Source organism: Lutra lutra, chromosome 12 (assembly GCF_902655055.1).
Source record: "Lutra lutra chromosome 12, mLutLut1.2, whole genome shotgun sequence".
Lineage (NCBI taxonomy): Eukaryota > Metazoa > Chordata > Mammalia > Carnivora > Mustelidae > Lutra > Lutra lutra.
This window is the reverse complement of record NC_062289.1, coordinates 74,199,722-74,225,016: the sequence shown is the minus strand read 5'-3', so window position 1 is coordinate 74,225,016 and position 25,295 is coordinate 74,199,722. Positions and strand designations below refer to the sequence as shown.

General features: G+C 40.4%; 1 protein-coding gene across 6 annotated transcripts in view; it reads right to left on the bottom strand.

Annotated features, from left to right (window-relative positions):
* Nucleotides 1-25,295, bottom strand: part of TTC28 (tetratricopeptide repeat domain 28) — a 638,777-nt gene that overhangs the window by 160,356 nt on the left and 453,126 nt on the right. For all 6 annotated transcript variants that reach the window (XM_047697785.1, XM_047697786.1, XM_047697787.1 and 3 more), the window contains one exon: nucleotides 18,523-19,030. In XM_047697785.1, the coding sequence (XP_047553741.1) occupies nucleotides 18,523-19,030 (508 nt within the window). The remainder of the gene's footprint in view (nucleotides 1-18,522; nucleotides 19,031-25,295) is intronic.

The window sequence follows — 25,295 nt, the reverse complement described above, 5'->3', positions numbered from 1 at the left end:
AAGGCAGTCGATGGAATGGGAGAAAATACTCGGAAACCAGGTATTTGATAAGAGGTGAATATCCAAAATACATAAAGAACTCACATACCTCAACAGCAAAGAAACAGTCTGATTTTAAAACAGGTAGAGGAAAAAAAAATAAGATAAAATAAAACAGGCAGAGGACTTGGGTAGACATTCTTTCAAAGACATACAAATGGCCAAGCAGCACATGAAAAGGTACTTAATATCACAAATCATCAGGGAAATTCAAATCAAAACCACACTAAGATATCACCTCAAACCTGTTAGAATGGCTATCATCAAAAAGATAAGAGATAAATGCTGAAGGATGTAGATGAAAGGGGAACCCTGGTGCACTTTTGGTGGGAATGTTAATTGGTACAGCCACTATGGAAAACAGTATGAAGGTTTCTTAAAAAGTTAAAAATAGAATTACTGTATGATCCAGCAATCCCACTTCTGGGTATATATCTGAAGAAGATGAAAACACTATCTCAAAAAGATAATCTGCATTCCCAGGTTTATTGTAGCATTATTCATAACTGTCAAGGCATGGAAAATACTTGTGCCCACTAATGGGTGAATGGATAAAGAAAATGTGATATTTATACATATATATGTTTATATACATATGTGTGATGTGTATGTGCATGTGTGTGTATATATATATATATATATATATATATATATATATATATGTATATGCATATGATAGACTGTTAGCCATAAAAAAGAAGGAAATCCTGCCACTTACAACGACATAAATGGACCTTGAGGGCATGATACTAAGTGAAATGACAGAGCAAGACAAATACTGTATAATCTCACTTATATGTGGAGTCCAGAAATATCAAATTCACAGAAACAGAGCATAATGGTGGTTGCCTGGGGCTGAGGAGTGGGGGAAATGGAGAGATGTGGGTCAGTTATAAGAAGAATAAGTGAGGCTATCAGATGTACACTATGATGTCTATAGTCAACCACACTATACTTAATACTTGAAACTTGCCATGAGTGTAGGCCTTTAATGATATCACCATAACAACAACAAATGGTAATTATGTGAGGTGAAGGGTATGCTTATCAACCTTATTATGGTAAACCATTTCACAAAAGTATACCTGTATCAAATAATCACATTGTTACCTTAAGCTTACACAACAGTTAGGTGCTAGTTCTGTCTCAATAAAGCTGGAGTACAAAAGAAATGAGATGAAGAGGTCAAGTAACAGCATGTGCTGGTCCTTGATAGCCACCTTCAACTTTCAATGGATCAGAATTGTCTGAAAGGTAATAAACGCTATGTATTTCAGTAGTATTTACACCTTTCTCTTAGCATTCAGTTTTGTGTTAATGATATACTTTTCCCCACATAATATACAACTAAGATGATGATAGTGATTATAAAATTTTTTAGCATTTCTGGTGTGCCAGACATTGTTTTAAGGGTTTTACACATATTGACCCATGGTGTTATAATTATGCCCATTTCACAGAAGAAGAAACTGATGCAGAGAACTGAGCACCTCATCCAAGGTCATGGACCCCTTAAATGGTTGCAGCTGGGATCCAAATCCAGGCCATCTGACTCCAGCTGTCAGGTTTTTCATAAGCATGCTAGATGTCTGGTGACTCTATATCCTGTATCCTGGTGGTGCCTGGGACTGTCCCAGTGACAAATTATATAGTCATCCTTGCTATATAATAACTGTAAAAGCCCGTGACATTGGCAGTCAAGTTGAGCCATTTGTGAACGGGACATCTTAGTGATTAAAATGGAGAAATGGGCACACACCCTAAGTGGTTTCCATGGTACCAGAAGAAGGAAAAAGAAGAGTCCAACAGATTCTTATGTAGAAGGTCATTGCATCAGAGGCCAAAAGGGGAATAGGGGAGAAAGATCATCAGAGCGTTCACTGAGGGATTTAACACACAGGTACCTCTTATTTCCTTTGTCACATGTAAACTAGTGCAAGTTCTTCACTGGTGACAAAGAGGATGTCTCTCCATCAGGCATTTAAGAAGTACCAGGAGTTGTCAAGGCAGACATGCCAGCTCGCCGGATGGTGCTGTGAACTGGAGAACACCATCTGTTTTGTTAAGGTTGACAGTCTGAAATTTCTGGTTAAACTCCAGATCTCCTTGTTGTGAAGGGCTTGATAACTTTTAGTCCATTACCTTCTGCTTACTGAGTCACAGAGCATATTATCTCTCCCTCCAGAGCACTCCAACAGCTGGGCCATGTTATAAGCTGTCTTTGTCTTACTCGGTATTAGATAATGGATTTGATGGGACCTTCCATTTGAATCAAGGAAATGCAATTACAGAATTGCTGTTGTTTCAAATAAGTAGCCAACTCTGACATTCTGGCTCAAGAACACAAATCTGTTGCTTTTTTTTTTTTTTTTTGCCACTGGGGCTGTTCTGATGAGGGCTTGCTTTACAAGCTCATTGGACACATAACAACAAAGCGTTTACTTCACTTTTTAATTGCTCTTGGAAACACTTTAAATGGCACCAATGCAATCTTTACTAGAAAATGAAAGTGTTCACTTCCCTGAGTAATTTAACCCTTCAAAGGAGGGCAGAAAGGCCCACTTCTTGAAATCCACTGAAAACGGAGAGACTGTATTCAGGAGCTAACAAAGCTGTTGGAAAGTCAAGTGGGGACAGGCTGAGTCAGCAATATCCACTAAAAGTTGCATTCCAGCTTTAATTCAATTCAACAAACGCATTTTCTGCTGTGTCAGAGACACAGCCTTAAGAAGAATTTCTGGAACAACATGCTGAAAATGGTTCTCGGTGAAAGGTACTTTTTGAAGGCACCATGAAATTGCTAATTATGCTGAAGAGAGTCTTAAACACTTCAGCCTCTTGTGGATTTCATGCTGGCAAAGGGGAGAGTTCAGGTTGTGGCATATACATGCACAGCCACGCTTCCCACCTGCATTCAGCCCGAAGGCGTGTTCTGTGCGCCCAGTATAAAACGGGGATGAGTGAGAGTGAAAAGAGGCCGTGGGTAAAGAGAAATGCTCCGTTTCCATTCTTCCCAGTTACAATGTGACACTGTCCTAAGTTTTAGGGGAACCTGGGTGGCTCAGTCTTTAAGTGTCTGCCTTCAGCTCAGGTCATGATCCCAGGGTCCTGGGATGGAGACCCACGGGGCTCCCTGCTCAGTGGGAAGCCTGCTTCTCCCTCTACCTCTGCTACTCCCCCTGCTTGTGTTCCCTCTCTCGCTATCTCTCCCTCTGTCAAATAAATAAATAAAATCTTTTTTAAAAAACCAAAGTGCTAAGTTTTAGCTCTTTCCTAAGTAACTTTAGGCACTGTCTTTTGAGAGGCAGTGGGACAGAATATAAAGAACACTGACTTTAGATTCAGACCACTCTGGGCTCACACCCCAGCTCTGCCACACATTTGCTATGGGGCCTTTGACAACCAACCTTTCGGTTCTTTAGGCCTTTCATTTTTAAATGGGAATAAGAAGGCAAGGTTTTGTGAATTTTTTTTTAAATGAAGTAATAAAACACTGCATAAGAAGTCACCCAGTCTAGTGCTAGTACGTTGGAGGCATTCCTTAAGTGTCGTTCCATCTATTGTTATCATGACTTCTGTGCTACGTCAAAGGTGTGTTGGAGAGATCACAAAGGCCTTTTCATATATTCTCTGTGGAACCTGTTATTTGAATACCTAAAAAGTGAAGCTAGTATCAGTTTCCTAAAGCTTAATGTTAAATGCAAAGAATAGACTATTAAGTTCATGTAGTTAAAAGAAGAAACAGTGTGATTATTCTAGTGATTTTCTTGTCCAAAAGTAATAAATATTAGGGTTCTTCAAACCTGCACAAAGAGCCTCACTTTAGCCCTGCTTTGTAAACTTCTTGGATAAAGATCCAGAAAGGTTAATATATTATTTGGTTAGCCTGCTAATCAGACTGTCTCATTTAGCTATCGGGCAAAGGACTATGCAAAAGAAAGAGAAAAATCTGCTCAATTCAGTATTCCTACTAACTGTAAGGAGTAAAATTAAAATGGGTATCATAAAACCTAATCACTGCCTGCTGGTTTCAGTATTTCTCAAGTTGATTATATTTTTGGTTCATTTAAAAGGCTTTAGGAATCAGGTTCCAACTTCCATATACATTGTCTTTCCATGAAAAGATCATAGAATTTCAACTTTTTAGAGCAGTAAAGAGTTTTAGAGATCATTTATTCCAATGAGAATATGAAGGTCCAATATACAATATATAGAAACTGCCATTGTTCCCCAGAATTAGTCTCCCTGGGCTATGGGATCAGAGGCACCAGGAATGATATGTGAACTTAAAGGCAGTGAGTGGTAAGGCACAAATGGATGAACACAGTAAATATGGAAGAGGTAAGTAATTATTTGGACTTTACACTCCAGTTATTAATTCCAGACATTTTTCATAGTGCTTGGCTCTCATCATCCTTCGTCCATTCAAGTTACACATTACACTGTGGACCAAGCATTGGGCACTAGGCAATAAGGCCACAAAAAATTTAAGATACATATCTTGCCCATTCAAACATTTATGATCTCGTTGGTAAATAATGGTAACACTTAGTAACCGCCATGCACGAAATATAAGGGAACACCAAATTTCCTGGAAGAGCCTGGGAGGTTTAATTAAGGGTAATATGGCATCTGGTTGAAATATGAGCAAATAAGTAAGACTTCACAGGCTTGACAGAAGGAGAAAGATATTCAAGGCAGAAGAAATGGCATTGAGGACAACCATGGAGGAGTGAAAGTGCTCAGAGGTTTGGAGAGCACTGAGTGTGAGGGGTGAGAACAGCAGGAAATGGCGTCAGTAGGATACATCGGGGCCAGTTCCTTACAGAAACCTCCCTATTAAATTTACACCCCTGTAATACTTTCTGAAATCACTAAGTTCTTTTCCTGCAAGCACTTAAAATGTGTGTTTTGTCTACCAAACAGCCACTGGCATAGGTTCTGGCACAGAGAAGGTGCTCAATAAATATTTTTTAAATGTTGAGAGCTGTTGAAAAATATATATGCTGAGTTTAAGTAGGAAAACTAAGTTTGATCCTTCCTACGTGGAGAAAAACCCAGTTGCTCCCTACTGTGCCTCTCTCCTCTGAGCCTCCTTTACTTACTCACACAGAACACTTGACTTCTGACACTTCTGGTCACCAAAATGGGGATGGGGGTTTCCCCACAATAAGAAGCAAGTCGCTGACACCAGCTGGGGGGTCCTACGGTTCAACTCAACTCTGATGTGATCTACGCAGGGCAGCATCAGCTGTCATGGGTAAGGGCTCAGTCTCACAAGACTGCTCCCCCAGCCCCACTTTAGATGCCAGCTGCAAGCTCAGCTTCCCACCTGTGCTGCTGGCCAACCGGCTACTGGTTGGAAGTTCCCACAACCCCCTCCTCAGGTTTGATTAACTTGCTAGAACAAGAATTCAGACATTTATCAGTTTATAAAGGATATGATAAAAAATACAGATGAACAATCAGATGAAGAGATACATAGGGCAAGGCCTGGAAGGGTCCCAAGCCCAGGAGATTCTGTCCCCCTGGAGTTGGAGTACATCACCCTCCCAGAGGGGATGTGATTTCCAACGTGGAAGCTCTCCGAATCTCCTACCACTGGAGTTTTATGGAGCTTCCTCTAGGAGCTTGATCAATTATTAACTCTATTTCTAGCCCTTCCCTAGTCTCTAGGTGGGGCTGAAAACTCCAACCTTCGAATCCTGGCTTGGTCCTTCTGGTAACTAGCTCCCATCCAGGAACCATCCAGTTGACTCAGAGTCCTCTCATTAAAACAAAGGTGCTCCTAGTGTTCTTATCACTTATGGAATTAAAAGAGTTTTAGGGGCCTTGTGCCAGGATGCCAGGAGCTGGTGTGTGTGTGTGTGTGTGTGTGTGTGTGTGTGTGTGTGTGTGTGTGTTTAATCTCACACTAGGCTAAGGATTTTGGACTTCATCCTAAAGTTAATGGGGAACCATTGCAGGGTCCTAAGTATAGAAATGATTTGATAAGATTGGGCATTGAGCAGTTGGGATTTTGAGAGGGTTATCATAGAAGCAATTGGAAAACAACCTGAAGGGGAACTAGGAGACCAATATTGAGGAAACCACTGTGATGACTCAGCCAAGAGATGACAGGAGGCTGAAAACACAGTCTGGCAGATGCCTTATGAGTTGTGTGGAGAGGCAGAATTCTCAGCACTTCTGACCAAGTAGGTCTGGGCTGTGAGGGAAGGGGGTAGGGATCCCAGGACAACTTTGAGATTTCTGGGCTGGGTGCTGAGATTGTGTTGCCATTCTCAGAATAAGGGAATACACAACATGAAATCACAGACTTGGAGAGAGATCCATTTGGGGCCTCTGGATCGGGGTGTGTAGGAAGCAGGAGTTTGGGAAGGTGCTGCATGGCGGTGAAAGCCGTAGGCCTGGATGGAATCAAGAAAAGCATACCATTCCAATTCTACTCTGCCCCCAGAGTGCAATCTGTTTTTAAAAAGTAAACCTTTAAAGTATAACATATTGTCAGAAAGGTATAAAATCTTAAGCATACAATTCAATAAATTTTCACAAAGTGAGCACAGCCACATAACTACCATTCAGATCAAGAAGCAGAATGTTACCAGGATCTCTGCAATGCATTTACCAGCAAAGGCATTCACTGCCACAATCATGTTGGTAGCTTAGAGACCCGGAATCCTCACCTCTAACAAAAGCAGTCTTGGGCGCCTGGGTGGCTCAGTGAGTTAAAGCCTCTGCCTTCAGCTCAGGTCATGATCCCAGGGTCCTGGGATCGAGCCCCACATCGGGCTCTCTGCTCAGCAGGGAGCCTGCTTCCTCCTCTCTCTGCCTGCCTCTCTGCCTACTTGTGATCTCTGTCTGTCAAATAAATAAATAAAATCTTAAAAAAAAAAAAAAGCAGTCTTAAACAGAACTGACCAGGCAGGAGAACCACATAGGTGATCTGAATAATCACTACTCTATCATCTCCCAAAGTCTAAGAAGATGGAGTCTAATGGATTCTAGTGCTCTATATTTTCTGCTGTTATTTTAATTTTCTGACAAAAAAAAAAAAAGGTCAAAAGTCAGTTCCTCCAAAGTCACCCCCAAACAGATGGATTCCTTAAGGAACCAACATGCGACTAAAAGCAGGGCCAAATGATGCTGGAAGACAGACCCCAAAACACATTGCAGTCACATAGCATAGGTCCAGTAGGCAGCATCCAGCACAGAAGGCAGGACCCAGGGTCACATCTGCACCCACCCCTGCTGGCACAGCAAAGGGATACGAAGGAGCTGCTACAGATGGAAAGACTTAGAGACAGGCAGGTGTGGGAGGTGCCGGCGCCAGGTGTGGGTAGCAGGAGCCAATGCTTCACATCATTGCAAGGCTCCCCTGCTCACTGCATGGTGCCAGGCAGCAGAACTCACAGAGCACAGCCACAGAGGAGGGGCCAGGGGCCCAAGGTAGGATGTGTGCCAGAGTGGCAGTATTCCTGGCAGCCAGTACCCACCTAAGTCTGGGAAAGCACAACTGTGTTCAGAAATCAATGTTCTTCAAAGGGATCACTCAAGTGTTCCTTTCTGAAGTCCTAACAGAAGTGTTATCAATGCTCAGGACCGGGCTGCCTAATGGGAAATGCCCCCATGGGGGCTTTTGACTCATAAACCTATTCAGCCTCACATGTTCATAATCATTTGTGTAAAGAAGAAAAAAGCTCCAAGCACTAATTAGAAAGATAGAGCTGTTGTATTTGCCTCCCGATCACCTTATCTTCTTTATTCAGTTCTTGAAGACTCAGCTATTAAAAGAAATTAAGTAATTCATCAAGCCCATTTCAATTACCTGCTGCTGATAACATCAGATTACAATTAGCATCTACAAATGAACCAAGTGCCAACTGCCAAGCTGAAACATAAGCTAATTTACTGCTAGACTCTGCCTGCTGGAGACAGAACTCTGGGATCTGGCAGCAAGCACCCACTTCATTATTCCAACAACAGTTTCTGCAGCCTCTCCTGCAACCGTCCAAAGTGCAGCTCTGACCAAGATTTACCGCCCTGTCTGCCTCCGCTCCCATGTTTACAGATGCACTGTATCTGTAAGCAAATCACAGCTCCTTTTAAACAGCAATGTCTAGACAAGCAGGGTGACAAATCTTGACCTCAAGTAGAGAGTAATTATTATTAATATTTATTAGGCACTGATAGGTGTGGGGCACCGCACAGGATGTGCGTGTCACAACCTTAATGAGGGTCTGAATCATTTTCTGTGAGTCCTCTGGTGCTTGATCAGAAAAACTCCTATTTTGGAGGATGCTCTCCATTTCTCATTTTTCTTTTCAAACAGAGAAAGCACATTCCAGTTACTGTCTTGTAGATGTCTAGAAATACCTATCTTCCAGCTCTGGGTCACATTTTTTTTAAATTTATATTTCCCCTTTCCGTGACCCTTAATTGGAGCTGCTTTGAATGGAAAGCAGAGGTGTGTGCTTTGGCTTCCTATATCATGGACATTACTAGACTCTGACAATCTGTTTAGTCTCCTCCACCCTTCTCAAGCAGAAGAACTAACTGCTCAGTAAATATGGAGGTCCTAGAGGGTTCCTGTGGGTTGCATTAGAAGACAGCATACAGACTCAAGTTTGGATCTTGCCGCTGCTGCTTATAAACTGAATTTGAGCCAGCATCCTTCCTTCTGTGTCTCCCACATGGCTTTGCAATGAGAATGAAGCAATGTTTGCGAAGTGTCCAGCTCAGTGCAAATGACCAACTGATACCAGCTTCTCTGGGGAAAGGGAAGAAAGGGCTTTTCCATCCTGGTGGTGCCTATACTTCTCTAGGAATACCTGCTGTTTTGCCTCCTGGAGCACAAGCAGAGATCACTGCTTCAAAGTGACCTATAACCCATCTACTGGGTGCTTCTTCTTTTCCATCTTCCTATGTATGAAGGGCGGGTGGTGTGCAGAAGAGGAAGCAACATTGGCTTGGAGCCCTAGACTGGGTAATCCTAGCGTGGCTCCCACTGGAGCCCACCCTTCTAGTGGGAATGTTCCCTCATAGAAGGATCTATGGACACATGGAAATCAGAGACCTGAAGTCTAGCCTCAACTCTGCCTCTTGCTCTATAATCTTGGTTAAGTCACAAGCATTCATTAATCTCTGGATCCTCATGGGCGAAAAGCAATAACAACAGTTTACTCCCCAGGGCTATTAGAAAAACAAACAAGTGGTGTAAATCACAAATGTGGTAGGATCCCACTGCTATACCAAGAACTTCTAAGTGATGTCTCATAGAGCCTCTGACATCTTGAGTAGTTATTTTGAATATTTTGCATAAATCACACTATGGATTTCCAAAGAAAAATACTCAATTAGTGTAAATTAATTACTACCTACAATTATTATAAACATTTTACCTATAAAGCTAGGCTTCTCTCCATCTCTCTCCAACATATAAAAATTGAAATGTAAAAAACAGATGAAATAGAGTGATTGCCATATTATAGGATATTTTTTCTCTGACAAATTTGTTTTAAGATTTTTTAGGAGACTGAGTTTTACATTATGTTCACGGTCATGATTTAATTCATAAAATTAATTCAGAAATAATATGTAATTAAGGTACAATATCTGTATATATTACGGAGACATATGTAATCCTGCTGTTCCACCTTTCCTTGGGAATTCAAAACTTTCTGATTCAGATTGTCAAAACTTAATTTTTAAATGTAATTTTTATAAAAGTTATTTAGGTGCTATTTCTTAAATTTCAGAATTAGAACAGCTGAAAATCACCATTTCTGGTGACTATCATTTGCTGCACTACAAATAAGAAGAATGATGTATACCCCCCCAGGATGGCTACCAACGTTTTATTCCAACACATGACTCCCAGGATGGTTTGAAAACATGGTAAAAAAGAGGCCAAGCTTTACTTTATGAGACCTTAATGAGTCTTTTATGCTGTAGATCTCTTGCGACTAAATGGATCAAGTTTTTTTAACCTACCTGGGCTGTGATTTTTCTCATATGTAAAATTAATTAATACTCCTGACCTCATAGGTTTGTGGAGAGGATTAAATATGAAAGCGAATATAAATGTGGCATAGAGCAGCTCTCGATATAAATGAAAAACCATAAGCTCCAGAGGGACAGGAACTACATTGGTTTTATTCATTAAAAGGTAGGCACTAATGGGCCTATCACATAGCTAACATTCAATAAATATTTGTTGAACAAAAGAATGAACGATTAAATGAACAAATGAATTAATGAACACTAGTCCCATTTCCCTTTCTTTCTCAAATAACCTACAGTCTAGATATGTCTTTTTGACTAAAAAGGGACGGTTATTTTTAAAATTTCAATTAGTTTCCATGGATGGATTATTAGATATTTGATCCCAGAATTTCGTGGGAAGAACTTTCTATTTCTCATATTTGATCCAATCCTAGAAACATAGCAAGCCCTGGCACTGTTGTATTTGGGAAGTGGTTTCTGAAATGTGTTGACCTTTATATATATTCCAGGGCATAGTGAAAAACTTAGAGGTCACCTTCATCAGGAAGGAAGGAAGGAAGAGGAAAGGGAGGGAGGAAGGAAGGAAAGAAAAACTGAAACTAGCCATCCTAACTTTTCCTTTCTCATTTTCCTGACTGCATTTCACTCCACAGTAAGAAAAGAGGCAAGTGTGCCTAGTCCCCAGTCAATGAGAAGACTGGTGATGATCACTGACAACTTTACCTGAGGCTCTGTTCCAGTGACCTACTCTGAGATTTGACTCCAAACACCCTAAACCAGAACCATAAAGAAGACCACTAAAAACACAGAGGCTACAGAGATACTGTCATGCAACTACAGTTGTTTTGAGTCTAAAAGGAAAGATGGACATTTTCTAAGCCAAAATATACATTAACATTATCTTCACAAGACGCATGCTTAGAAAACAGCTAGGCTGTTCTTTGTTGTCAAAAGAACTCTGAAGGCTCCAAGTCATTTCTCCTTGTTTTATTTTAAAACAAATAAAGGTGGATAATAAATATTAGTACATGCTGAGTGCTGAGGACAAAGATTTCATGTCATCTCTACCTTTTCTTTCTATCTCCAGGAATTCTAACCACTTTCTCCTCAGATGTGCGCAGAGAGCTTCTATTGCCCCCCTCCCGAAAAACCCAAAAAAACAAAAAACAAAACCTTCTTAGTGATTCAAATCTCATTCCCCTTGGCTTCTGTGATATATGTGATATGCCCTCCATATCCTGAAGCTCTCTTCTCCCTGAGCTCTACCTGGATCCCCTCCACCATCTGTGATCCTAACTCAGTCTCCCTGGCTGGCTTTCTGCCCTTACCTTACAGGTATCATTGAGATGATGCCCTCTTTTAAAAAAAAAATTTAAAGATTTTACTTATTAGAGAGAGAGAGCACAAGCAGGGGGAGCAGCAGGCAGAGGCAGAGGAAGAAGCAGGCCTCCTGCTAAGCAGGGGGCCTGATGTAGGACTCAATCCCAGGACCCTAGGATCATGACCTTAGCCGAAGGCAGATGCTTAATTGACTGAGTCGGCCACATGCTCCAAGATGAGGCCCTCTTGATACCTGTTTCCAGTACTATTTGCTCATGTTACATTCAATAAGAGATATACATATTGGACATGTATAAAACCAAACATCACAGGCTCCCCCAAACTAGTTCTTCCACTCAGCCTTCATGTTTCTTTCCAAAGGCTCCACTATTCCTGCAATCATCTGGGGACAACATCTTGGGATACGCTTTCACTCATTCAATCTAACCATGTAAGCATTTACTAAGTATCCACTATGTCGTAAGGGGTTATACTGAGTGATACAGAGTCTATAGACATAATGCTGTTCACACTTCCAATGAGTTCTAATCCAGTAGTGGTAACTACACAAGAAAACAAATAACCAAAACTTATGATTGAATATAAATAGAACAAGAGAAATCTTAAAAGTGTTCTTAGGGCTCAGATAAAAGCTTTTTTTTTTTTTTTTTTTTTTTTTAAGAAAAGCTTATCTTATTATCAAGAGAGGCTTTGAGTCATGAACAGTATTGAGAAATGATCCTAAAAAGATGGGTAAATTTTAGACAAGCAAGAGAGGGACACAAATGTTCTAAGTGGGAAAAATAGCTTAGGGAAATATAGTAAAGCCAGAAAGCATAGGCAATGTGGTGAGATTAACAAAGATGGAAGAGCCCAGTTTTAGAAAAAGTAAAAGGTATGTACAGAGGAGTAGTGGAATTACATAATGGAAATCATGACAGACTCCGTGTCAAGGAGAGAACTCTGGCCATGTTGTGTGCACTGTGCAGCCTCTACTAGCTGCAGAACAGGTTTGGGAGGATCAGTGCCGTACTGATATGTGGGGGAAGGACTCAGGGGAGGGAGGGTCTGGTGGTAAGGAAAACCCAACTAGTATGCTAATGCAGCAGAGTGGTCAACCAGGAGGGGGCAATGAAGGAAAAGAACAGGACAGTAGTGCTTCACAGAAACTACAAAAGGAGAAAATTTCAGGGAAAAATTAGTAGAACGTACAAAGGCTGCATATGATTAGGGAAACTGTCAAAAGATCTCTCAACTCAGCCATGAGGAGATCACTGCTGATCCTTTTCAAGAGACAAAGCCGGGAGTCAAACTTCAATGGGTTAAAAATGAATGGGAGTTCCACTCCCAGTTATGGAGAAGCAGCTCCTTTCAAGCCAGCCTTCTTACGGAAACAACTGTAGTCTACAGGGTGGCGGTGGCCATGAAGGATGCAGGGGGAGGAATCTACAAACGGATACCATGCAACCAAAAGCAGGGAGGTTGGAGTTGACCCTTTGAAGAAGGGAATGGCATTGGTTAAGTTTCCTATTTTTGAAATACCAGAGGGCATTTTTTTGGTGGTGGGGGATGCAGAAGGAAAGACCCAATTAGTACCATGTGGTCAGACTACAGCCCAGGCAGAAACACAGTGTTACTGGCTTAAAGAACCAGAGGAAAAATCCCAGAGTGAGCCACTGTGGGGAGCCTTCAGTGCTGAGTATAAATTCTACCCAAATCTTGAACACCTGAAATACGTATGTGCAGGCTGAATTGAAGCAGCCCAGTTAAAGCTACAAGCTCTGAACAGAGATTTTTAGCTGCCACCCCCAAAGACTGAATTTGGAGCTTGAATTAAGCCAAGTTAACTGATAAAAGAACAATGACAACAAAATACTGTTAAGAGAAAAATATCAGAATCCAGAGTCCCTATAAAGTAACATTCACAATATTGGATGTAACTCCATATTACTGGATATCCAAAGAAACATTAAAATGTGACTAATATTTAAAACAAAAGGCAATCTACGCACAATTCTGTGAATGTCCTAAAAGCCACTAAATTATACACTTTAAATGGGTAAATGCACGGTATGTGAATTATATCACAATCAAGCTGTTATAAAACAACAATATCAATGGCAGTCAATCAACAGTATCTACCTCTGAAACAGACATTTAACTATAGAGAACAAGCAGATGGTTACCAGAGAGGAGGTGGGTGGGAGGGGACAGGTGAAACAGGTGAAGGGGATTAAAAGTACAGTTATGATAGAGCGCTGAGTAATGTCAAGAATTGTTGAGTCACTATATTGTACACCTGAAGCTAATACAACACTATATGTTAACTACATTGGATTTTAAAAAAATATGGTCTAACTCTAAGAAGACCCACACAGAATTAGAAGACAAGGTTTTAAAAGCTTTTGTAATAAGCAGGCTTGGCTATGTGAATGAAATATACATGTATTAAATAAACTAACATAAATCTTAGCAGAAAAACTAAAATGTTAATTAAAAGAACTAAGTGGAAATTCTAAAGCTAAAAGTACAATATATGTCTGATAAAAAATTCACTTATGCAGTAAAGAATTAATCTTGCTCAAAGAGAGGCCTAGACTTCACCCTCAGCTCTTGGAAGCAATCTATGAACCCTCAGAACATCCTGCCTAAGACTGTCTTTGTTTACCAGAGGGTGTTAGCTATCCCAAATAGTTGATGTTAACAATGTGATTCAGAGTGAGGGCTTTCAGCTCCATCGTTGCGGGGCTGGAAACCAAGATCACCCATGCAAATGGTCAACCATATCTTTGTGACCAAGGTCCAATACAAACTTTGGGCACTAAGGCTCAAGTGACCTCTCTGGTTGATAACAGTACGTGCATACAGTCAATACTGTTGCTTGGAGGCATAGGCACTATCTGTGACTCCACTGGGAGAAGAGGATCCAGCTGAAGGCTTCATGCTTAGAACTCCCCTGCCACGTGTCTCTTCCCTTGGCTAACTCTATTCTGTATGCTTTCATTGTAATAAGCCATAACCATGCGTCTAACAGCTTCCAGTGGATTCTGTGAATCCTTCTAGTGAGTTATTGAACCTGAGGGTGGTCTGGGAGACCCCTGCTCACAGCTGATGTCCAAAGTGAGAGAAGTCTTGGGGAATGCCAAACTTGACATCCCTGAATGGGTTTAAAAAGCAGATTGGATATGACAGAAGAGTTAGTGAACTTTTAGTGAAGTTAAAGATAAAGAGAAAATTTTAAATCTGAAAAATGCAGAGAAAAAAGATTTAAAATGTGAACAGAGCCTGAGTGATATATAGGACAATATTAAAGATCTAAAGTAATGCAGAATCTCAGAAATAGAGGAGAGAGGGAATGGGCAAAAAGAAATATTTGAAAAAATACTGGGTAAAATTCCCTAAATTTGGAGAAAGATATACATCTGCTGATTCAAAAGCTCAAAGTATCAAAGAAAGGGAAAATACAAAGAAAGCCACATTTAGGCATATCACTGTTAAACTGATGAAAATCAAGGTTAGAGAAAATCATGAAAGCAATCAAAGAAAAGAATTAGCACATGCCTTACAGATTTTCAATTCCACGGAGTTATCATCGAAATAATAAGGACCAAGAAACATTGGAAAGACTACATTGCTTTTTTAAAGAAGTCCATCAACTAGAATTCTGTATCTGCCAAAGATATCCTTCAAGACTGAAGGTGAATAAACATGATTAAAGTAAATTAAAATGAAAAGAATTCATCACCAGCAGACCTGCACTACAAGAAATTCTACATGAAGTTCTTTAAGCTGAATGTAAATGATACCAGATGGAAACTCAGATCCTTAAAAATGACTTCAAATACCACAAACAATAAATAAGTGAGTAAACAGAAACCATTTTTCCTCTTAATTTTTTAATATAACTGTATAAAACAAAACCCCCACATTGTATTGTGAAGTTTATAAAGAATATAGATGTAGTAATATAAGTGATAACTACAGCACAAAGTACAGGGAGTAAGGAATAAAAAGACCTATAAAGTTGTAAGGTACTTACATTTTAAAGAAAGTGGTAAGATATTAGCTCAAAGTACACTGTGAAAATTTAAGGATAGCATAATGTAATCCTACAGCAACCACTAAAATATAATGCAAAGAAGTAGAGCTAAAAAGCAAGTCGACAAATTAAAATAAAACCTAGATGATTACATTAACCAAGAGATAGCAGGAAAGGAAGAACAGAAAACGACATATAAAGGGGAAAACAGAAAATTAGCATTAAGATGACAGACCTAAATACAATACCACCAATAATTTACAATAGATGTTAAGTGGATGAAATTCTGTAACTAAAAGGCCATAATTGTCAAAATCAATACAAAACTGAACTAGATGTATCTGCAGTTAACAAACTAAATATAAAGACACAGAGAGATAGAAAGTAAAGAGATTCGAAAACAAAGGACCACACAAACAGTAAGTATAAGAAGGTAGGAGTATCAGATAAAGTAGACTTCAAGACAAAAAGGTATGACCAATGACAAAAAGAAATATTTCATAACGATGAAAGGACCAATCTGTCAGGAAGACAAAAACAATCACAAATGAGTATGTGCCCAATGACAGAGTTTCAAAGTCCATGAAACCATGTTTCACGGAGGTTAATTGGGTAACAGAGAAGTCCACAGTAATAGCTGGGGATTTAACAGCCTCCCTCTTAGCAATTGACAAAACATTGAGACAAGAAAATCAAAATAGACAAAGATGACTGGAACATTCAGCACCATCGACTACCTTGACCTGACATCTGTAAGACATTACATCCAATGAAATCCTACAAAGTGTGTTCTCTGACCACAGTGAAATTAAACTAGAATTCGATAACAATAATGTATCTAGGAAAATTCAAAATATTTAAAATGAAATAACCCCTCTAGGAGTTAAAGAAAAATCACACGATCTTAGAAAATGTTTTTAAGCTCAGTGAAGGTAAAAACATAATACACCAAAAATTACTGGATGCAGGTAAAGCAGTGTTTGAAGAAAATTTTATATTTTTAAATGCTTCTATTAGAGAAAAGAAAGGTCTAAAAATGATACCTAAAAAATTGACTTTGAGAAGCTGGCAAGAGAACCCAAAGTAAGTAGCAAGAAGAAAATGATAAAAATGAGACTGGAAATAAGTGAAACAGAAATGAGACAAGCGATAAAAAAAATTAACAAAAGCAAAAATTGATCTTTAAAAAGATCAAGAAAACTGATAAATCTCTATGTAGAACAATCTAGAAAAGGAGAGTGGGGTGATTTGCAGGTACAGAACACAAACTACCAATAACAAAACTGAAAGATGTCACTAGATATCCTACAAGAATTAAAAGGAAAATAAGAAAATATTATAAACAACTTTATGCCACTAAACTCCACACTTAGATGAAATGAGCAAAGTCTCTGGAAAATACAAGTTATCAAATGGACACAAGATAATAAAGAAAATATGAATGGTCCAATATGCATGGCCTTCTGAACCCCAGGTTCAAAACCTCCAATCTATCCTATGTGCCACTGTTTGACTTGTCTTCCTTAAATATCCGATGTATCTTCTTACTCCTACATTTCAAAACTTACAGGAGTTTCTGCTAGCATATCTCTTACATAGTTTTTGTACCAATCTGCCATCTTCTAGCACAGTCCTGAAGGGTATTCATGTCACCATCCTTCAGAAATGCCAACCCATTCTTTCACATATCCCTTCCCATCAATGCCATCTCATTCCTGACCAAACCTCACTCATTTTTCAAGGTCTAAATGGGTCTAGCCTCCTCCAAGAAGCTTTCCAGGCTATTCCCAGATCTCAGGGTCTCCTTTCTTGGAATTTCATGGCAACATCACATCACTAACACTGTTTTGTAGGGAGGTCACTGTTGTCCTATGAGTTAACTCTTATTTTCCCAACTAAATTATAAGCTCTTTGAGGGCAAAGATTTTTTTTTCTTAAATCTCTATCCTTAGGGCAACTATTCCAGGATTCAGCACATAGTAATGATTCAATAAATACTTGTAAGTTATTGAATGAATATAAAATGCCAAGAGCTTATTTCTACGGTTATCAGACTCTCTAGACTGTCATTCTGATCTCAGTACCATCTTCAGAGTTATCTCCAGGGATTTGCCACTTTTTCTAGGAACTGTATTCATGAAATCCTCTGGTCACAATAAGCAGAGGGTAGAGGGGAGGGAGGAATAGTGTTAAAATTAAATAAATGGAGAAGCGGGGGGGGCGGTCCTCAGTTTTCTAGGTCACATAAGAAAAGGGAGCTGAGTTATATATTCTGCTGCTACTAATATCCAAGAAACATACACTAATACCAATGAGGTCACCTTCTGCTTGTCCTCTCCCTGTCCTGAGTCCATGTGTACAGAGAACAAACAATGGGGCCCAGAGATGAGTTCCAGTTCTGCTTCCAAACACATCTTTTTCTTCCATTGTGTACCCACATCTGTTCGAGTAGTGTCAAGATAACAGTATCTTCTAAAAAGTAGCCAGAGACTAATACTTATTGTCTCTTACCCTTACAGGTAAATTCCCCAATTTATAAATATCTTCATTGTAACCAAGTACTATCAAACAGTGACTGCAAATCTAGCTTATTTAAATAGATCTTTCAAAAACGAATTTTGCTTTTATACTAAAACTAGCAGTGTCATTTGTGAATACACATACTTTTGAGGAAAAAATACACTTTCTGTGGCACTAAAGTCACCAAGTAAAGAAATCCCTTTAAACAAAATTCTTCTCAAATTCCCTTCCATTGATGACTTCCTAGCAGCTTCTCTTTCATTTAAACCAAACATAGCTTTTATATCCTCCTTTCATTCCCTTTCTCTCTAATTAGAGAAATCTGGTTGCTCTTCTCTCAAAACAGATTACAAGGTTGGGGTGTTCTGTTTTTCCAGTATTTCTAAATTCTAATCCTTGCAGCACTGTGATGGCAGGAAGGATCACGTGATTTAGAGCAGGCAGGCTCCAAGGAAATATATCTGAAGGAAACGTACAGCACACACAATGCGGAGAGTCTTTTGAATAAAAACACTCAGATTCTTGTAAAAGATAGTGGGCTACCTCGGCTACTTCTAGCCCAGGGCACTGACCCTGAATCTTGCAAGCCAGCCTGACCTTACCCAGATTGGAGGACGCTCGCCCCTCTGCAGCCCGGTCCTTGAGGTCCTCAGCAATGCCCAGCTGCTGCTCATGGTACTGCTTAGCCCGCTCCAGATCCTGCATGCACCTGGCAGCATGGCCCAGGCCAGCGTAGGCCCGCATCTCAATGGCCTTCTCCATTAACTCCTGTGCCAGCTCCAGCACGTAGTTGTGGTAAGACATGGCCTTGTCAAAGTTCCTCCTGTAGTGATAGGCACTGCCCAGGTTGCTGTAGGCCCGGGCCTCTTCTCGCTTGTTCCCCAGGTCCTTGGCTATCTTCAGATGCTGCTCGTGGCACTGCACAGCATTCTCAAAGTCACCCATGGCGATATACACAGCTCCCATGTTGCCGAGTTCTCGCGCCTCAGAAAGCTCATCTTTGGATTGCTTGGCAAGAAGAACACACTGTTTGTGACTGGCCAGTGCGTTGGGGTAGTCTCCGATGGCTGTGTACACGTGGCCCAGACTGCTCAGGGCTGATGAAGCTGCCTGGAGAGAAAGGATAAGGCAGAGAAATGAAAGCACATCAGAAAATGCCTTTGGCTTGTTTTAGCAGATAAAATGTTCGGGGTTTGCCTGTAACCATTCAACTCAGCGTCTAATGGTGTTTCTATCAGTGGTCCACAGACCTGTGCAGTACTGAAAAAGAGCCCATCCAAACAGCAAGTTCCTAATAAAAGACAATGGTAATTTAATCAGTAACTTTCAATACCTAATCTCATAGGAACAGGCTGTGTTCCATATAACCTTCGTTTTAGTTTAAAGACTTATTGACATTTTTAGTATTATGCTATATCTCTGTTAATAGCCATTAACCTCTGCAGTATAAGAAAAGGTTGAAGAATGAAAATAAAATGTAATCAAGTGGGAAAAAAAAAGAAAATGTTGAAGAAAACCAGAATTAATTACTACATATAATAGAGCATAGGAAACTCATGAGAAACTCGTGCTTGGGTGTTTGCACTGCTGGGCATTTCTCTAGGTGTGTTTTCTCCCAAAGCAAATGGATAGATTAATGGTAACGGAGATGTTTAGAATGACAATTGATAATTCTGTGACTCCTGATGCTGACTGGGTCAGTTTTGCGACTGTCAGGCCCTGTTCTCCTATCTGTGTTCCCTCAGTGTGACATCATCCAGGCTGATTACTGTGGAGGGTTTAGATTTGGATAAACTCCAGAGGAAAACAATGGTTGGTTCCAGCCTACACCTCTTTGGAATGGGGTGGTCCCACTGGGCCTCACCACCCATTTTCAGGCCACATTGGCTCTTCTAGCTTTTTTTTTTTCCCTTAAGATTTTATTTACTTATGAGAGACAGCGAGAGAGTGCATGCACACGCATGCTTGCACAAGGGGAGGGGCAGAGGGAGAGGGAGAAATGGACTCCCTGCTGAGCAGGGAGCCCAACATGGGGCTTGATCCCAGAACCCTGGGATCATGGCCTGAGCCTAAGGCAGAAGTTAACCTACTGAGCCACCCATGCGTCCGTGGCTCTTCCAGCTTTACTCCTCTCGCCTAGAGGCTCTTCTGACCCTGGCCTCCGTGCAGGAAAAAAGCTATCTTTCTAGTCCCCTCACAATGCTTGCCACACACACAGTGCTCGTGTAAAGAAAAGTATGTGAGCCTTTTTGTCTTAAAGGTTTTAATGAAAAGGACTGTATGTTGGTATAGTGAACCAAACTGGGACTACAAAAATAACAAAAGGGTTACATGGGTTCTGGAATCTTCCACAAATGCATAAAGTCTAGTTTCTAACTCCTTTGTAGAGACATAAAAGGGACACTAGCTACCCTGGGCTTTTTCTGACCTCCTTTGGCGTTTTGTTAATTAAGTTTTTATAAAATTCCAGTTAGTTAACATACAGTGTAATATTAATTTCAGGTGTTGAATTTAGTGATTCAACACTTCCATACAACAGCAGGTACTCATTGCAAGTCCCCATCACCTGTTTAACCCATCCCCCACCCACCTTTTGACTCTACAAGTCTACCTTTTCCTACCTTCACACTAGCCTAAAGCTCTAGCCATGTATCCACCTTTCTTCACCATGATCCCTTTTCCCAACATGAGCATGTGATCATGGCAGAACAAAGGGTGTGCTCTGTCACAGTTAGGCAAGTGATTTTCACAAGGGCCTCCAGGCTAGGGAATAACAATGAGGGAAGGCTGTCCCACCTGGAGTAAGGGCATTTCTTTATGAGATGTGTTCTATGTCTGTGCACTTCAGAACACTTTCATTAATATTTTATAGATGTGAGTGATTTACTACCCTATTTCTTTGACTATGAAAGAGTAGTTCTTGATCAAAATAACAGAAACACTGACCATCTTTATGATGTTTTGCAATTTGTGTATTTGTAAAGGGCTCCGTATCATTTTAAGTTGCCCTTTTTTAAAAAAAAAGGGGTTTTATTTATTTATTTGAGAGAGAGAGAGAATGCATGGCACAGGGAGGGTAGGGGTAGAGGGAGAGGGAGAAGAAGCCCCCTGCCCCCATCCCAAGCAAGGAGCCCAATGTAGGGCTTAATCCTAGGCCCTGAGATCATGACGTGAACTAAAGGCAGAGGCTTAACTGACTGAAGCACCCAGGTACCCTGCATTTTCTTTTTTTAAGTAGGCTCCACGCCTAGTGGAGAGCTCATTGCAGGGTTTGAACTCATGACCCTGAGATCCAGACTCAAGCCCCAATCAAGAGTCTGGCGCTTAACTGGCTGAATCACCCAGCGCCCCTTAAGTTGCTTTTATCATTTCACAGACATTTCAATAAAAAGACTGAGGAAAACAGAGGAAACGGATACTTAGAAATTTACTTTTATGTTTTTTCTGAGTAGAGAAGGGCAGAAATGAGTCCATAAAAGCCACAGTGTTGCAGCACTGTGACTGAGGCAGAAGCAGCAATGATGTCATCGAAGAGCACGCCCCTTGGACGTGTATTGGTCTCGGCTTACCACTTCAGGAACCTCTTCGGGACCAGAGGTTAGAACTGTACATCAGTACACAAGCCTTTCTCCTGCTCACAACACCCCTCCCCAACAATCTCCTTTTCTTCCTTTGCTTTGGGCCCAGGGACCCCACCTCTTTCCCCCTGGACCTCCCACCTTCCTCTCTGGGGTTCTCCCCCCATGGCTGGCTAAGTAGCAGGACATTGTCCACAAACCCCACCCACAAATCTATGTTGCACACAGATCTCTCACCATGGAGCTAGTATAACTTAGAATCAGGCACACGATTCAATACTGCACTGCCCTTTACCAGCTCTGGGGTCTTTTGAAACTTAACTTCCCTGAGCCTCGGTTTTCCAGACAGACGTTTCCAGGTCCCAGCAGAGCACCAAGAATAGAGTGTTTTCAAACTCCAGCCTCTGTCAAATGTATAAACCATAAATAATTCACTAGATAATTCCAAATCGTAGATCTGTTTGGGGGCAATGAGCCCTTGAACACCATGGGGGATGGATTCATAAGGCCTGGGGCAGGCACAGCACCCCAGCACTGCTCTTAGGGACTTCTGGTTTAAGGCAACTCTGAATGACAGCCATGGGATCTTCTACTTCAGTTCTTCATTTCTCTGAAAATGCCAGAAAGACACAGGAGCTCACGCTGCAGTTCTCTGAACATAAGGAAAGGGAGTGCTGGGGCATTTCCCCTCTGGGGTGCAGGAAAAAGAGGGAAGGACTACCGTATTCACTCTTCCCTGGCACCCTCCAGTTACTAGACAGTGCTGTCTCACTGCAACTCTTCATGGCAGGTGTCCTGGAAACCAGCTTCTCTAGACAATAGAATTTATGAAGCACACATCACAGCCTCTGAAATTAGAGAGGCAGCTCTACATTAGAGATGTAATATAAGAATGGAACAGGATTTAGAGTCAGAAGCCTTGGCTGTACAGCCCTGATAGGTCACTCTTCTTCTTCACCCATGTTTCCTTTATATGTAAATTGTACTGATAAAGACAATGTACATACTTCCCAGGGCTGGGACGGGATCAGATGAAGCAGTGCAACTCAGTGTCCTGCATAAACCATCAGGTTCCCAGAAAATGCATCACTAAGGTGTGGATGGATGTTTTATGACTGTGAGCTGGCTGGGCTAAGCTCTGTTACCTAGCAGAAGCTAGTAATGGCAACTGAACACATCAGTCATTATGACCGAACAACTATATTCCTATCAGTTGCCACAGGAAATGAAGTCCAGTGTTTTACAGCCCTTGGGCAAATAACATGTGATGATATTTATCAGCTAAGTGAATTACAAATTAATCACTTGTCTTTGTTCCTGTTCCTGTAGAATAAGCTTAGATCTGAAACATGGTTTCAGGCTGTTAACGAGAATCTGAAGACCCACCATCTATAGGGAATCACAGGCCCCACCTCAAGCAGATGCTACGTTTGCCACTAAGGTTCACTGCTGCCTTTGTATATTAATCTCTCTGAGATTTTTGTGCTAGAATAGCACCAGCTGCTTCCCACAGTGGAAACATTTTGGAACATCTGTATTTGAATACTAAAATGCACACAAACAGTTATGCTAACAAACTATCTGGTTGGGATAAGACAATACTTTTCTCTTTTTACAAGATATAAATTACTCCAGTTCTTGCCAAAGAATGATATCCAGCTGCAGATTTAGCACACAGGAGTCATCACCCTTTGCTCTGTGACCTGAGTATTTGCAGAAGAACTGTATCTGACAAGTCAGCTTTATGCAACTAGAGAAGGAAATTCGCTCAGACTTTTAAAAACCACCTTTAAGGACTTGCAGTTTGAGACATTAAGTAGAGAAAGTTTAAACTACTCAAACTATAACCACATTGATAACACTGCCATTAAAGATTAAATACTTAAATATGCTTGCCTTCACATCTAGCATGTTCTCTCCCCACACTGTATGTATTTTCATCAGGGTATATTTTGGGGGGATTAATTCCACATGCAGAGAATATTCAATATTACTACTGACTAATTAATTGTGGATGGTTTTTTAACGGGGAAGTATACCAGCTAGTACCAGAAGTATGGTTTTTCTTCTAAATCCACATGCACCTTCTACTCCCTGCCAGTTCAGTGCCCTCACACTCAACGTCCTGGGTTCACCACCTACAACCCAAGGGGCAGAGGGATGTAGAAGAATAGGGACAGAATCTCAAATCAGGCATGCACAGGTTCAATCACGAACTGTGATACCACACAAGTTATGTGACATCTTTGAGCCTCAGTTTCCTCATCTGTAAAATGGAACTATTAATACCTTCCAATGTGGTGAGTAATTAAAAAAAAAATTTAAAGATATTGCAGAAAATGACCAGAAAATAGAACATGAAGTTATGTCATCAGAACTAAAGAGACAACACAAAAGGCTTGCCCCACTGATGGGAGGATGTGTAATCACCTTCCTACATTGAATCATATTACTCATAGTATTCTTCTGCAAATGTAGGCATAAGAAAATTCACCCTTTACCCAGGAGCAGTCTAGAATCATTGGTCTATCCAACACCTAACGTTGGGAAAAGCACTTGACTTCAAGTGGTCAAAGCTTACACAGTCATTGGAGTGTTTTGGGTCTGTTAGTTGGTTTGTTCATTTGTTCATTCATTCATGAAAAATCTCTAGACTGATGCAAACATAGTCAACTAATTTTTGACAAAAGAGCGAAGGTAATTCAATGCAGAAAAGACAGTCTTTTCAACAAAGGGTGCTAGAACCACTAGACACCCACATGCAAAAAAAGTGAATCTAGACTCAGACCTTACATCTTTCACACAAGTTGACTCGAAATGGACTGCAGACTGAAGTATAAAACTATACTTATAAAACTCCTACAAGTTAACATAAGAGAAAATCTAGGGCTTGGCAATGAATTTTTAGATATAAGACTACAGGCATGACCCATTAAAAAACAGATAAGATGAACTTTATTTAAATTAAAAACTGCTCTGCAAAAGATACGATTAAGAGAATGAGAAGACAAGCCACAGACTGGGAGAAATTTTTTGCAAAACACCTGACAAAAGACTAGTATCCAAAATATGAAAAAAAACAAAAAAACAAAAAAACAAAACAACAACTTAAAGCTCAACAATAAAAAAATTATCCAATTTTGAAATGGGCAAAAGATGTGAGCAGACACCTCACCAGAGAAAATATGCTGATGGTAAATAAGCATATGAAAAGATGCTTCACATCATATGTCATCAGGGAATTGAAAATTATACAATGAGATAGCAATGCGCACCTATTAGAATAACTAAAATCTAAAAAACTGACAATACCAAATGCTGATGAGGATGTGGAACAACAGGAGCTCATTTCTTGGTGGGGACACAAGATGGGACAGCCACTTTGGAAGACAGATGGGCAGTTTCCTACAAAACTAAACATATTCTTACCATACGATGCGGAAACCATGCTCCCATGTATTTACTCTGATGAAATGCAAACTATGGTCCACACAAAAACCTACACATGAATTCATAATTGCTAAAAACTGCACGCAGCCAAGATGTTTTCCAATAGGTGAATGTTTAAGCCCTGGTACATCCTTACCGTGGAATACTATTTAGTGCTGAAAAGAAATGATGGAGCCACAAAGAGACATACAGAGACACTTAACTGTACGCTGCTAATGAAAGAAGCCAGCCTAAAAAGGCTATCTATTGTATCATTGTATCTATTGTATCTATTGTATCATCCCAACTATGGTCGTTCTGTAAAAGGCAAAACTATGGAGAAACCAAAAAAAGTCTGTGGTTGCAGG